Source organism: Aethina tumida, chromosome 3 (assembly GCF_024364675.1).
Source record: "Aethina tumida isolate Nest 87 chromosome 3, icAetTumi1.1, whole genome shotgun sequence".
Classification (NCBI taxonomy): domain Eukaryota; kingdom Metazoa; phylum Arthropoda; class Insecta; order Coleoptera; family Nitidulidae; genus Aethina; species Aethina tumida.
This window is the reverse complement of record NC_065437.1, coordinates 1,376,914-1,391,200: the sequence shown is the minus strand read 5'-3', so window position 1 is coordinate 1,391,200 and position 14,287 is coordinate 1,376,914. Positions and strand designations below refer to the sequence as shown.

At 29.3% G+C, this 14,287-nt stretch overlaps 1 protein-coding gene and 1 long non-coding RNA gene across 2 annotated transcripts; one reads left to right on the top strand and one right to left on the bottom strand.

Annotated features, from left to right (window-relative positions):
• Positions 1–949: 949 nt before the first annotated feature.
• On the bottom strand, positions 950–13,956 carry LOC109604545 (collagen and calcium-binding EGF domain-containing protein 1-like). Its single transcript, XM_049964488.1, has 8 exons — positions 13,644–13,956; positions 13,255–13,380; positions 9,831–9,979; positions 6,686–6,933; positions 4,703–4,811; positions 3,466–3,560; positions 1,482–1,651; positions 950–1,432 (listed from the first exon to the last, which is right to left on the bottom strand). The coding sequence occupies exons 1-8, from the start codon at positions 13,793–13,795 to the stop codon at positions 1,114–1,116; spliced, it is 1,368 nt and encodes a 455-aa protein (XP_049820445.1). The 5' UTR covers positions 13,796–13,956; the 3' UTR covers positions 950–1,113.
• Positions 8,076–9,469, top strand: LOC126264865 (uncharacterized). The gene is made up of 4 exons (XR_007547466.1): positions 8,076–8,093; positions 8,155–8,318; positions 9,072–9,191; positions 9,252–9,469. It is a non-coding gene; the product is annotated as an uncharacterized LOC126264865 (long non-coding RNA).
• Positions 13,957–14,287: the final 331 nt, after the last annotated feature.

The window sequence follows — 14,287 nt, the reverse complement described above, 5'->3', positions numbered from 1 at the left end:
TCCTAATTCATTTGAATATTTTATTTAAGTTTTTTGTTGCGCATCCACCATTTTTACAACTGTTGTTAAAAATGGCGAATGCGCAATAAATCCGATAATTAATTATTATTAAATAAATTCTAAGAATAAGTTGATTATATTAAAAGTAATTTATTTTAACCACTGTTAGATCCGTTTTTAACAGGTACTATTTAAATTTTTTTAATTAATCAGTAAAGTAACCTTTAAAATACTATAAAAAATACGTTTTTGATGTTTAATAAATGTTTAAATATCGTGAATGCGCAAACAAATTGTATAGTTACAATTACATCTAAAAGGCAATTAATTTTATGTTTTCAAATATCTTATCCTAATTCATTTGAATATTTTATTTAAGGTTTTTGTTGCGCATCCACCATTTTTACAACTGTTGTTAAAAATGGCGAATGCGCAACCAATCCAATAATTAATTTACCATTAAACGAATTCTAAGAATAAGTTGATTATATTAAAACTAATTTACTTTATCTACTGTAAGATCCATTTTTAACAGATACTTTTTAAATTTTTTTAATTAATCAGTAAAGTAACCTTTAAAATACTATAAAAAACACGTTTTTGATGTTTAATAAATGTTTAAATATCGTGAATGCGCAAACAAATTGTATAGTTACAATTACATCTAAAAGGCAATTAATTTTATGTTTTCAAATATCTTATCCTAATTCATTTGAATATTTTATTTAAGGTTTTTGTTGCGCATCCACCATTTTTACAACTGTTGTTAAAAATGGCGAATGCGTAACCAATCCAAGTTTTAACTTACTTGAAATAATAATAAGATACAATTTTTATTCTATTTTATTGAGTATTCAAGATTGTTTATATGAATAAAGCAATTGATAGTATAATTATATTAATATTTCATTTAGACAATTAGTAAAAATTGCTGTTGATATTACAATAATTTATTGAATTTAATCTAAATTTTTATGTATAATTCTTTATTAAGTAGGAAATATTACATGAAATTTCTAAATATAAAAGTCTTGTTTCTAAACAACAAAACTAATATTTTCATAGTAGCACTAAAAAACTTTGTAAAAATACATTTATTTAAACATAAATAAATCAATAATAGTCTTCCTGTGCCATGTCTCCACTGGCCGACCCGTCGTAATATTCATATTGGTCTTCCAAATTGGGAGTCTCGTCCCGGAATTCGTCCACAACATCCGTCGGTACGTCCGTGCTAGAAATATATTGTACGTTCAAAGACGCCACTTCTTGCGTTCTAATAGTTTTTACGTCTTGAGCCGTGCCTTTAGACGTGAATTGCACGCTCGGACTGGTAAATCCGCTGAGCGTGTTCTGCTGTTTCACGAACTTGTTGTACTTGTGCTTCAGCCGCTTTTTCTGCATTATAGATTCCAGATTTATGCTCGGTATCCTAAAAATTATGTTTTAATAAAGTACTTTAGTATGGATTAAATAATTACTTTTCTCCTTTGCCGTAGACGCGGTCCTGCAAATGGACAATGTCAAATCGGACGTCGGCCAGCAGCAATAGTAAAAAATTCAGATCTCCCTTATCGCCCTTCGGTCCGCGCTGTCCTTTCTCTCCGGCTTCGCCTTTCGCTCCCGGGGGACCCTTTGCACCCGGATGGCCCTAAGATAATGCGCATTTCCATGACGGATTCAATTCGATTTATGCATACGAAAGTAAACATTTACTTTTTATCAGTAACAGAAAGCAAATGTTTGAAATAAACAACAACAACAACAACGACAGTAGTTTTTGATTTATATTCAGTGTCAGTTGAATACTGATTTCTGTTGACCTATTTATTCAGATTCAGACAAAAATATTGAGTGTATTAATTAAATAACCCAATATATTTAACCTAACCTAACCTAACCTATTATTTTATTCTATTGAAAACTGGATTTTCAAGGGTATTAAAGTGGAGGAGTGTACAGACCAAATTTTATTAAAATTAGAATTATTATATTATCTAAATAACCTAATCTAACTTAACCTAACCTAACCTAACCTATATAATACGAGAGAGGTTATTACTCTATTGAAAATTGGATTTTCAAGGATATTGATGTAAGCTTAACAGAAGTCAAATGAATACTGAACTGTGTCTGCTTTGTACGACATTAACACACACAAAACTTGTATAAAAAAAGGTGTAGCACAACTCTTCGTCAAAAAATCAAATTATTTATGGTGGTCACATGGAGGAGTATACAGACCAAAGTTTATTAAAATTACACCACTAAATCTATTTGTCCTCTTTCCTATGCGACTGGTTATATTATTTAAATAACCTCATATAACTTAACCTAACCTAACCTAACCTATATAATATGATTATTACTTTATTGAAAACTGGATTTTCAAGGATATTGATGTAAGCTTAACAGAAGTCAAATGAATACTGAACTGTGTCTGCTTTGTACGACATTAACACACACAAAACTTGTATAAAAAAAGGTGTAGCACAACTCTTCGTCAAAAAATCAAATTATTTATGGTCGTCACATGGAGGAGTATACAGAGCAAATTTTATTAAAATTACATCACTGAATCTATGTGTTCTCTTTCCTATGTCACTGGTTATATTATTTAAATAACCTAATATAATTTAACCTAACCTAACCTATATAATACGAGAGAGGTTATTATTCTTTTGAAAACTGGATTTTCAAGGATATTGATGTAAGCTTAACAGAAGTCAAATGAATACTGAACTGTGTCTGCTTTGTACAAAATTAACACACACAAAAATTGTATAAAAAAAGGTGTAGCACAACAACTCTTCGTCAAAAATCTAATCATTTATGGTCCTCACATGGAGGAGTGTACAGACGAAATTTTATTAAAATTAGACCACTGAATCTTGGTGTTCTCTTTCCTTTGTTTTGGTTATATTATTTAAGTAACCTAACCTAACCTAACTTAACCTAAACTAACCTATATAGTATGATAGATATAACTTAATCTAACCTAACCTATATAATACGAGAGAGGTTATTATTCTTTTGAAAACTGGATTTTCAAGGATATTGATGTCAGCTTAACAGAAGTCAAATGAATACTGAACTGTGTCTGCTTTGTACAAAATTAACACACACAAAAATTGTATAAAAAAAGGTGTAGCACAACAACTCTTCGTCAAATATCTAATCATTTATGGTCCTCACATGGAGGAGTGTACAGACCAAATTTTATTAAAATTAGACCACTGAATCTTGGTGTTCTCTTTCCTTTGTTTCGGTTATATTATTTAAGTAACCTAACCTAACCTAACTTAACCTAAACTAACCTATATAGTATGATAGAGGTTATACTCTATTGTAAACTGAATTTTGAAGGGTTTTGAGATAAGCTTAACTGAAGTAAAATGAATACTGAATTATTTATGTCTTTAATTAATGTAATTTTGCTTCTTATACTGTTAAATGGTAACTTACTTGTGCTCCACGTTTGCATCTGCAGTTTTGGTCATCAGAATTGAGCGTGAACGAATCCATCATCGAATACGAATAATCCGGAACGTTACCGTCACCTAAAACAGAAAATAATTAAAACACACTATTCGAACACCCATCACGTCGTTACCAATGGCTGAAAATTATTTACGAAAGCATTTTATTTAAAAAATCCATTTTCTCAATTAAAATGTTACTATTTTCCAATTAAAAATATCCACGTGATAAAATGCTAACTGAAGCGAATGAAATTGAGATAGGCATTGGAAACATGCATGGAAACAGTTTACATGTATAGCCCATAAACAATAAGTATTGTTCTTTTCCATTACCGTTTATTAAATATCGTATATTGTGTCGTTTATTGGAAATTTCAATTCGGCAATTTTTTTTTTTGTTGTCAGGCACATTTGGCGATTTATTTGGAAAAACTGATTAATTATTTTTTGTTATGGGTAAAGATAAAATAATAAATTATATAATAGTCAAATAAAATTACACAAAAATTGGCAAATTCTACCAGGTTGGATGTTTGTAATAAATAACTATAGTTTATTGAAGTCTATATAAAAGAATCTTTCATAGTTTTTCGAAAAATTAATTGTTTTAAAAATGTACATTAAATTATGTCTGATTTATAGTATTATATACGAGTACTTAACATAACCTAACCTAAGTTAACATAGCCTAATCTAACCTAACTTAATTTATCTTAACATAACCTTACTTTACTTAATCTAACTTATTATATACAAAAAGTGGACAAAAAAGGGTATTTTTACTAGATTAAATATTCCATTTAAAAATTAAATTAATGGTGAAAAAATATCAGAGTGGTTTTAAATTATAACACGCTGAAAATGAATTAATAAATACACGTTTTAGTAGTTTATGTCGAAATCTAAAAACCTTGTTTAATCATGATCCAACTATGCACAATAAAAAATGAATAGAAATATTAATGCATTTAAAATTGAATGATTTAAAATGATTTGAATAAGTGACATAAATCAAAAGCCACATAAAGGCTTGCAATTACTGTTAAAATACGGGGGAAATATTGCGGTTCATTATAATAGAGATTTTATGCAATATTTCAAATAAAATTCCGTTTCAAAAAAATATCTACAATAGATAACAAATTCACAAAAACCGCACCGCACAAGTTTACGTCCAATGTCGGGACGAAATGAAAAATGGAAACGAATTTGAATATTACCCGATAAACCTCTTGGCCCTTGCGGGCCCGGCGGTCCCGGCGGTCCCGGCGGTCCTGGCGGACCGGCTGAATAACTTGTTAGTCGGATTGCCGTACTTAACGCCGACACCTGGAACATAAAATTTTGACTTGAAACTTGTTTTAGCTATATTTAATTACACTGTATCTCAAAAACGGTTGTGATAATCAAAATTAATCAAGGGAACTATTGTTTTTTATTTTGTGTCCAAAAATTATTCAGTAACAGCAGGAAAATCATTGTCATCAAAACGTTGAATTGTATAAATGGATATTTTTAAGTTTTATCACCTCCAATTTTTTAGATATCGACCATTGTGAGGTAACCTAACCTAATCTAAAATTAAAATACAATTAGCTAATTGTAGTTAGTATTTTAGGTTAGGTTAGGTTAGTCTAGAACTAAAAACTAAATATATATAGCACTTCTTCTTTCAGGAACATAACGTATTATATCCGACTATTGTTGAAGTCTTCAGTGAGGCTGAATTGGCAGTCAGAGCCAATAAAATCATCATCATACCTTAAAAACTAGACTTGATAGATGATTTGTAATGGGTATTTTATATTCTGTGTCCAAAAATTGCTCAGAAACAGTAGAAAAATCGTTGGCACCAAAATGTGGAGTTGGATAAATGAATATTTTTAAGGTTATGGGACGTTTATCTGTCCCAATATTTGAGATACAGACAATTTAGTTCTGAGCTAACCTAACCTAACCTAAAATTAAAATATAAATAACTGTACGTATTGTTGTAAATTGTTACTGTTGTACTCTCAAAAGGATAATTATTTAGATAACTATTACATTTTATCGTAGTAGAACTTGCTGAACTTTTTCTTTCAGGAACATAACCTAAAATTATTATATGACATCCGACTACTGTTGAAGTCTTCAGTGAGGCTGTACAAATAACTCTCGTACTAGAAAGTGGTGGAAAACAAAAATTTTAAGTGTTAAGTAGAAGTAATGTATAAGTTTTTGAAATAAATTCTCTGTTTTTATTGTTTTTTATTAATAAAATAATCATCATACCTTAAAAACTAGACTTGATAGATAATTTGTAATGAGTATTTTATATTCTGTGTCCAAACATTGCTCAGAACAGTAAAAAAATCGTCGGCACCAAAATGTGGAATTAGATAAAGGAATATTTTTAAGGTTATGTGAAGTTTATCAGCCCCAATAGTTGAGATACAGACAATTTAGTTCTGAGTTAACCTAATCTAACCTCAAAATTTGGGATCAGGATTACCATGTCCTATAATATACTTACTTGACTTTGTATTGTATGGAATCACTCCAACTTTCTTCAAACATTAAAACTGAAATATCTCAAAAACGGGTGTGATAATCAAAATTAATCAAGAGTACTTTTTTCTTTCAAATTATGCAAATAATATAAAAAGCTTAATCGTTTTAAAGAACATCGAGTGACATAGAAAATGTGAACAAGAATATATCACATTAAAACTGATATATTTAAAAGAAGTTAATTTATATTGTAGTTTATGTGTTACGTATAGACTTAAAGATGTAACCATTAAATAAATTTAGCGGTGCAAAAAACCACTTGACCTTATTCCAACATTACAGATGAATGTTGAAGTTTTGCGAACGCGAGTAATAAAAGTAATGTCAATAACTGTGCAGGATGCATTCATGAAAGACACAACAAAAAAATGAATATGTTTCGCTATCAAACGCTGCGACTCTCAGGCATACATACATGCACTGCAATTTACGAGAGCACTTTCAATAAAGCCAGAAATGCAGTCACAAATTTATCACTTTTTTTTTTGTTGCAGGAAAAAAGGACAAGTAATTTCCGATGTATAAATAAAACAGAAGTGTCTGCGATAGTCTTATCGTTGCATTGTCGTTAAAAGGCAAAGAAACAAACAAGTGCGGACACTTAATTTAATCAGGACTGTAGCAGGACGCGGAGGAACGTCGGTGCTCACCTTTTCCTGCAGCGCTTTGAGCTTATCGCCGAGCCTGACTAGGGTGTCGCAGTTGGCGTAGCAGCGATCGGAGTGGGCCGCCTGTTTCGCCGTGCCCGCCGCCGTTTCCTGCAGTCCGCCGTCCGGCTCGCAGGTCCTGTTGTCCGTCCGCAGTCGGTAGCCCCGGTTGCAGGCGCAGCGGTAGCCTCCCACCTCGTTGATGCACTCGTGCTGGCAGTCGCCGTTGCCGCTCGTGCACTCGTTTACGTCTGCGACGAAAAATAGGATTAAGCTAAGCCCCTTTTGCCCGGATTCCGTTTCCTGCCGGCTAACTGTTTTATTAATTAAGTGACGGAATAAAATGCGGAGCGTGTTTTCTAAACAGAATCACTACTTATGTTGCTCTTGAATTATTGATTCGATGCAATTAAACATCCAACGTGCCTTGTTATATTTAATCCGGGCGTTTGAAATGTTAAAAAATAATGAAATTAATGGCGCAATTTCAAAATTACTTTAAGTGAAACTGCGCAAACAATGCAATATAAAGTGCCAGTTGCTGTTTCAATCTGCGAATTTCCACGTTTAGTTTGGATGATATTAACTTTGAAGTGTTTTAGTTCAGCTATTTGTTTTGAAATCTCAAATATCCCGAATTGTTCCTTTTAAACTCTATGGTTTGATGAAATTTTAGATTTGATTACACTGGACAACAAATTGAATCCTTTTTTTGTTATCATAAGTGACACAAATAAACCTAACCTAACCTCAAACAACTTAACACCACTTAACCTAAAATTAAAATACTATGAACATAACCTAATATAGTCTTCTGTGATGCTGTACAAGTAACCCTCATACTAGAAAGTGGTGGAAAACAAAAATTTTAATTGTTAAGTAAATGTAATGCAATGTAATGTATAAGTTTTTGAAATAAATTCTCTGTTTTTGTTGTTTTTTTAGTAATAGGCAGCCAGAACCAATAAAATCATCATCATACCTCAAAAATTAGAGTTGTAGATGGATATTTTATATTCTGTGTCCAAAAATTGCTCAGAAACAGTAAAAAAATCGTTGGCACCAAATTGTGGAGTTGGATAAATGTATATTTTTAAGGTTATGGGACGTTTATCAGCCCCAATATTTGAGATACAGACAGTTTAGTTCAGAGTTAACCTAAGCTAACCTAAAAGTAACACACAACTATACATATTGCTGTAAATTGTTACTGTTGTACTTTCAAAAAGATAATTATTTAAATAACTATTACATTTTATCGTAGTAGGACTTGCTGAACTTTTTCTTTCAGGAACATAACCTAAAATTATTACATGATATCCGACTACAGTTGAAGTCTTCAGCGAAGCTGTACAAATAACCCTCATACTAGAAAGTGGTGGAAAACAAACATTTTAAGTGTTAAGTAAATGTAATGCAAAGTAATGTATAAGTTTTTGAAACAAAATTCTCTGTCTTTGTTGTTTTTTTAGTAATTGGCAGTCAGAGCCAATAAAATCATCATCATACCTTAAAAACTGGTCTTGATAGATGATTTGTAATGGGTGTTTTATATTCTGTGTCCAAAAAATGCTCAGGAACAGAAGAAAAATTGTTGGCACCAAAATGTGGAGTTGGATAAATGAATATTTTTAAGGTTATGGGACGTTTATCAGCCCCAATATTTGAGATACAGACAGTTTAGTTCAGAGCTAACCTAACCTAACCTAAAATTAAAATAAAATTAACTATACATATTGTAGTAAATTGTTACTGTTGCCATTTCAAAAGGATAATTGTTTAGATAACTATTACATTTTATCGTAGTAAGACTTGCTGAACTTTTTCTTTTAACAACATAACCTAAAATTATTACATGATATCCGACTACAGTTGAAGTCTTCAGCGAGGCTGTACAAATAACACTCATACTAGAAAGTGGGGGAAAACAAAAATTTTAAGTGTTAAGTAAATGTAATGCAAAGTAATGTATAAGTTTTTGAAATAAATTCTCTGTCTTTGTTGTTTTTTTAGTAATTGGCAGTCAGAGCCAATAAAATCATCATCATACCTTAAAAACTGGTCTTGACAGATGATTTGTAATGGGTGTTTTATATTCTGTGTCCAAAAATTGCTCAGGAACAGTACAAAAATCGTTGGCACCAAATGTGAGTTGGCACCAAATGTGAGTTGGATAAATGAATATTTTTAAGGTTATGGGACGTTTATCAACCCCAATATTTGAGATACAGACAGTTTAGTTCAGAGCTAACCTAAGCTAACCTAAAAGAAAAATACAATTAACTATACATATTGTTGTAAATTGTTACTGTTGTACTCTCAAAAGGATAATTATTTAGATAACTATTACATTTTATCGTAGTAGAACTTGCTGAACTTTTTCTTTCAGGAACATAACCTAAAATTATTACATGATATCCGACTACAGTTGAAGTCTTCAGCGAGGCTGTACAAATAACCCTCATACTAGAAAGTGGTGGAAAACAAAAATTTTAAGTGTTAAGTAAATGTAATGCAAAGTAATGTATAAGTTTTTGAAATAAATTCCCTGTCTTTGTTGTTTTTTTAGTAATTGGCAGTCAGAGCCAATAAAATCATCATCATACCTTAAAAACTGGTCTTGATAGATGATTTGTAATGGGTGTTTTATATTCTGTGTCCAAAAATTGCTCAGGAACAGTACAAAAATCGTTGGCACCAAATTGTGGAGTTGGATAAATGAATATTTTTAAGGTTATGGGACATTTATCAACCCCAATATTTGAGATACAGACAATTTAGTTCTGAGCTAACCTAACCTAACCTAAAATTAAAATACAATTAACTGTACATATTGTTGTAAATTGTTGCTGTTGTACTCTCAAAGGATAATTATTTAAAATGTAATAAGTATTTTATCGTAGCTGAACTTTTTGTTTCAGGAATATAACCTAAAATTATTACACGATTAAAATTAATATTAAATTTAAATACGACTCCGTCACAAGTTGATGAAATATGAGAAAAACAATTACTGAAATTTATTATCTGACAGAAAACTTTGGCTACCTAATTTAGAAACACTTGTATACTATAATGAAATAAATTATAATAACACAGATGTCTTTATTTGTTTACGTGTACCTCAATTATGTTTTTAATTACTTACCAACACATACTGGTTTGATCCCCAACCGTTGATTTTCGGGATTAAACTTGTACCCATCGAAACAAGTACAAATTACCCTCTGCAAGAAAATGGTGCAGCGTTGCTCGCACAGGTTCATCGAACAAGGATCCTCGTCCTTGTAAATACACCTGAAAAACCAAATTTACACAAATATAATTCATAAGGGAATTTCGTACGACTTAATTACACTTAAAACATAATTATATTCGACAGAAAACTCCCCTCCCATAAATTAGTTTACTTAGGTAAGCAATACAGTCGTTTACTGTTAAGACCCTAATTTATTAAACATTTCAAGACCATAAATATAAACTAACGAAGTTTACTTTTAATACATTAATATAGAAAATGTCTTGTAAGCAATTTCAACCCTAAGACGGAATTTAATAAGCGGAATATGTATTAAATAACTAACTGAGTTACAATTTAATTTAACTTTTCGACTTTGGTGTAATATATTGAGTTTCGGCACGAATTTGCATCACATAAATGGGAGAACGATAAATAATCATTGGCATTCGATTTTGGTTTAATTTTATAGCAACAAACATCATTTTTGAACGAATCATTTAACAGTACAACGTTTATTGTTGTTTATTTGTGTTACCGCAAATTTAACAGATTTAAAATAAAAATAATAAAAAATATGTAAGAACTGATTAGGTGACAATAAACAAAATAAATATCCAAATATAAATTAAATTAAAATAAATAATGTAAATAAGTGTAAATAAGTATATTAAATTGACAAAAATTATACTTTTGTTAACTATTTTATTATTGAGAACAAAATAAAATATTGAACAACTTTTTACTGTTGTTTTACTTTGTATTTTTAGTGACACACAAACAATTATCTATTAAAATAAGTATTTTAAATTGACAAAAATATATTTTATTAACTATTTTATAATAGAGGGTAAAATAAAACATTGAACAACTTTTTACTGTTGTTTTCTTTTGTATTTTTACATATAAATTGGTTAAAATTGAAAAATCTGTATAATTAACCATTAAAATAAGTATATTGAATTGAAAGAAACACATATTTATTAACTATTTTTTGATAGAGGACAAAATAAGACATTGAATCACTTTTTACTGTTGTTTTATTATGTATTTTTACATATAGATTGGTTAAAATTGAAAAATCTGTACATTTAACTATTAAAATAAGAATATTGAAATGAAAAAATACATTTATATTAACTACTTTATGATAGAAGACAAAATAAGACATGGAACAACTTTTTACTGTTGTTTTCTTTTGTATTTTTACATATATACTGGTTAAAATTGAAAAATCTGTATAATTAACCATTGAAATAAGAATATTGAATTGAAAAAAATATATTTATATTAACTATCTTATGATAGAGGGCAAAATAAAACATTGAACAACTTTTTACTGTTGTTTTCTTTCGTATTTTTACATATATATTGGTTTAAATTGAAAAATCTGTGTAATTAACTGTTAAAATAAGTATATTGAATTGAAAAAATACATTTATATTAATTATTTTATGATAGAGGGCAAAATAAAACATTGAAAAACTTTTTACTGTTGTTTTCTTTTGTATTTTTACATATATATTGGTTAAAATTGAAAAATCTGTGTAATTAACCATTAAAATAAGAATATTGAATTGAAAAAAATATATTTGTATTAACTATTTTATGATAGAGGGTAAAATAAAACATTGAACAACTTTTTACTGTTGTTTTCTTTTGTATTTTTACATATATATTGGTTCAAATTGAAAAATCTGTGTAATTAACCATTAAAATAAGTATTGAATTGAAAAAAATACATATTTATTAACAATTTTACAATAGAAGACAAAATAAGACTGAACAACTTTTTACTGTTGTTTTCTTTTGTATTTTTACATATATACTGGTTTAAATTGAAATATCTGTATTATTAATCATTAAAATAAGTATACTGATTTGAAAAAGATACATATTTATTAACAATTTTATGATAGAGTACAAAATAAGACATTGAACAACTTTTTACTGTTGTTTTCTCTCGTATACATATAAATTGGTTTAAATTGAAAAATCTGTGTAATTAACCATTAAAATAAGTATACAGAATTGAAAAAAATATATATTTATTGACTATTTTATGATGGAGGACAAAATAAGACATTGAAGAACTTTTTACTGTTGTTTTCTTTTGTATTTTTACATATAAATTAGTTAAAATTAAAAAAATCTGTATAAATAACCATTAAAATAAGTATATTGAAATGAAAAATATAAATTTATATTAACTATTTTATGACAGAGGACAAAATAAAACATTGAACAACTTTTTACTGTTGTTTTCGTTTGTATTTTTACATATATACTGGTTTAAATTGAAAAATCTGTGTAATTAACCACTAAAATAAGTATATTAAATTGAAAACACATATTTATTAACTATTTTATGATAGAGGACAAAATAAGACATTGAACAACTTTTTACAGTTGTCGTCTTTTGTATTTTTACATATAAATTGGTGAAAATTGAAAAATCTGTATAATTAACTATTAAAATAAGAATATTAAATTGAAAAAAATACATTTATATTAAGTATTTTATGATAGAGGGCACAATAAAACATTGAACAACTTTTTACTGTTGTTTTCTTTTGTATTTTTACATATATATATATATATATTGGTTTAAATTGAAAAATATGTGTAATTAACCACTAAAATAAGTATATTAAATTGAAAACACATATTTATTAACTATTTTACGATAGAGGATAAAATAAGACATTGAACAACTTTTTACAGTTGTTGTCTTTTGTATTTTTACATATAAATTGGTTAAAATTGAAAAATCTGTATAATTAACCATTAAAATAAGTATATAGTTTTGAAAAAAATACATTTATTTTAACTATTTTATGATAGAGGGCTCAATAAAGTATTGAACAACTTTTTACTGTTGTTTTCTTTTGTATTTTTACATATAAATTGGTTTAAATTGAAAAATCTGTCTAATTAACCATTAAAATAAGTATATTGAATTGAAAAAAATACATATTTATTAACTATTTTATGATAGAGGACAAAATAAGACATTGAACAACTTTTTACTGTTGTTTTCCTTTGTACTTTTAGAGATATACTGGTTTCAAATTGAGAAAAAATATAAACATATATTGATTAATGTGATACTGACTGTGAAGTTTATTATAAATATTGACATTGTGATAAAACATGTTTATAACAATTAAATAAATAGGTTTAAGAGCAGTAAATACAGTAAATTAAGTAGCGGTTGTAAAACACCCAATTTGAATACAAGTCGAACAATAAGTTGGAAGGACAATTCAATCAACAGCATAACACACACAAACAAGTATAAATTAACAGTCCCGAAATCTAAGGAAGGATTTACCTGCCGGCTATGTAAGTGTAATCCTTGCAACAATGCTTCCTGGTGCAGTCGACCCATTTTCCATTCAGGTTGCACTTGTGTCGCGTCGTAATCACGTTGTTCGACGGACATTCCAACGTTTCCGGTCTGGAAAACAAACAAGTCGCCGTTAATGCATACAAAACTCGTCCCTTAAGTTCCGCGTGGCCCAACTTCGGACCCGCAACTCCAATCGACGAATTTACATGCGAATAACTTGTTTGCCGAGGTATTATTAATAAATTAGGGTGGATATTGGTACTGAGAGTTGGGGATAATGTCCTGCAAATTGCCAACTTGTTCAACCGGATATCTGTGCCTCTTTTCCTTCTTATTTCGTTGCTGCAACGTGTAAACATAACGAAACTCACCCCTCACCGAAGGACACGTCCTGCAGGCTGTCAAGAAAATATCCTTCGAACTGTAACAACTCACTCGAGTTCTTCGCAGGATTATCAGCTGCGCTTGCACTGAACGTACACACACAAAACATCAATAAACGAAATCGTTCAACTCGAATCATATTTGCCTCACTGTTCCCTTTTACATTTTATACCAGATGCAAAATAAATATTTATCTGAAGTCCGTCCGGTACGCACGCACTAATTAAAATTCAAATTCTTTCGTTAGTCAGTTAAAATCCAATCCCTAATTAGTTAATTGGGAACGTTCGCAGACTCAGAACGAGATAAGTTTGGAGAGGAAACCATTACACTACAAACCGAACGATTCGTTTTAGCTACTTAAGTTAATGTTTGCGGCTTTCAGCTTTCAATAATTATGAAATCACATGCGACGCGGAGTCTTAAGCAGTTCAATTTTTTCCTGCTGTTTCCTGCCAAACTTTAATGGAAGTCACAAATTACTTTAAGCTCCAATTTTTGATACAAACAATTTAGTTTTTGATCTAACCTAACCTAACCTAAAATTAAAATACAATTAACAAGATATATTGTTGTTAATTGTTGAAGTTGTACTCTTAACAAGGTTTAATTTAAGACATATTTTGGTAAG

What these genes read in the sequence shown, in the direction of transcription:
- LOC109604545 (XM_049964488.1), bottom strand. Translation starts at nt 13,795, where the DNA reads ATGATTCGAGTTGAACGATTTCGTTTATTGATGTTTTGTGTGTGTACG. An exon ending in TCAAAGCGCTGCAGGAAAAG is followed by an intron (nt 4,812 to 6,685) that starts GTGAGCACCGAC and finishes TTTATGTTCCAG; the next exon opens with GTGTCGGCGTTAAGTACGGC. An exon ending in AGGGCCAAGAGGTTTATCGG is followed by an intron (nt 3,561 to 4,702) that starts GTAATATTCAAA and finishes TTTCTGTTTTAG; the next exon opens with GTGACGGTAACGTTCCGGAT.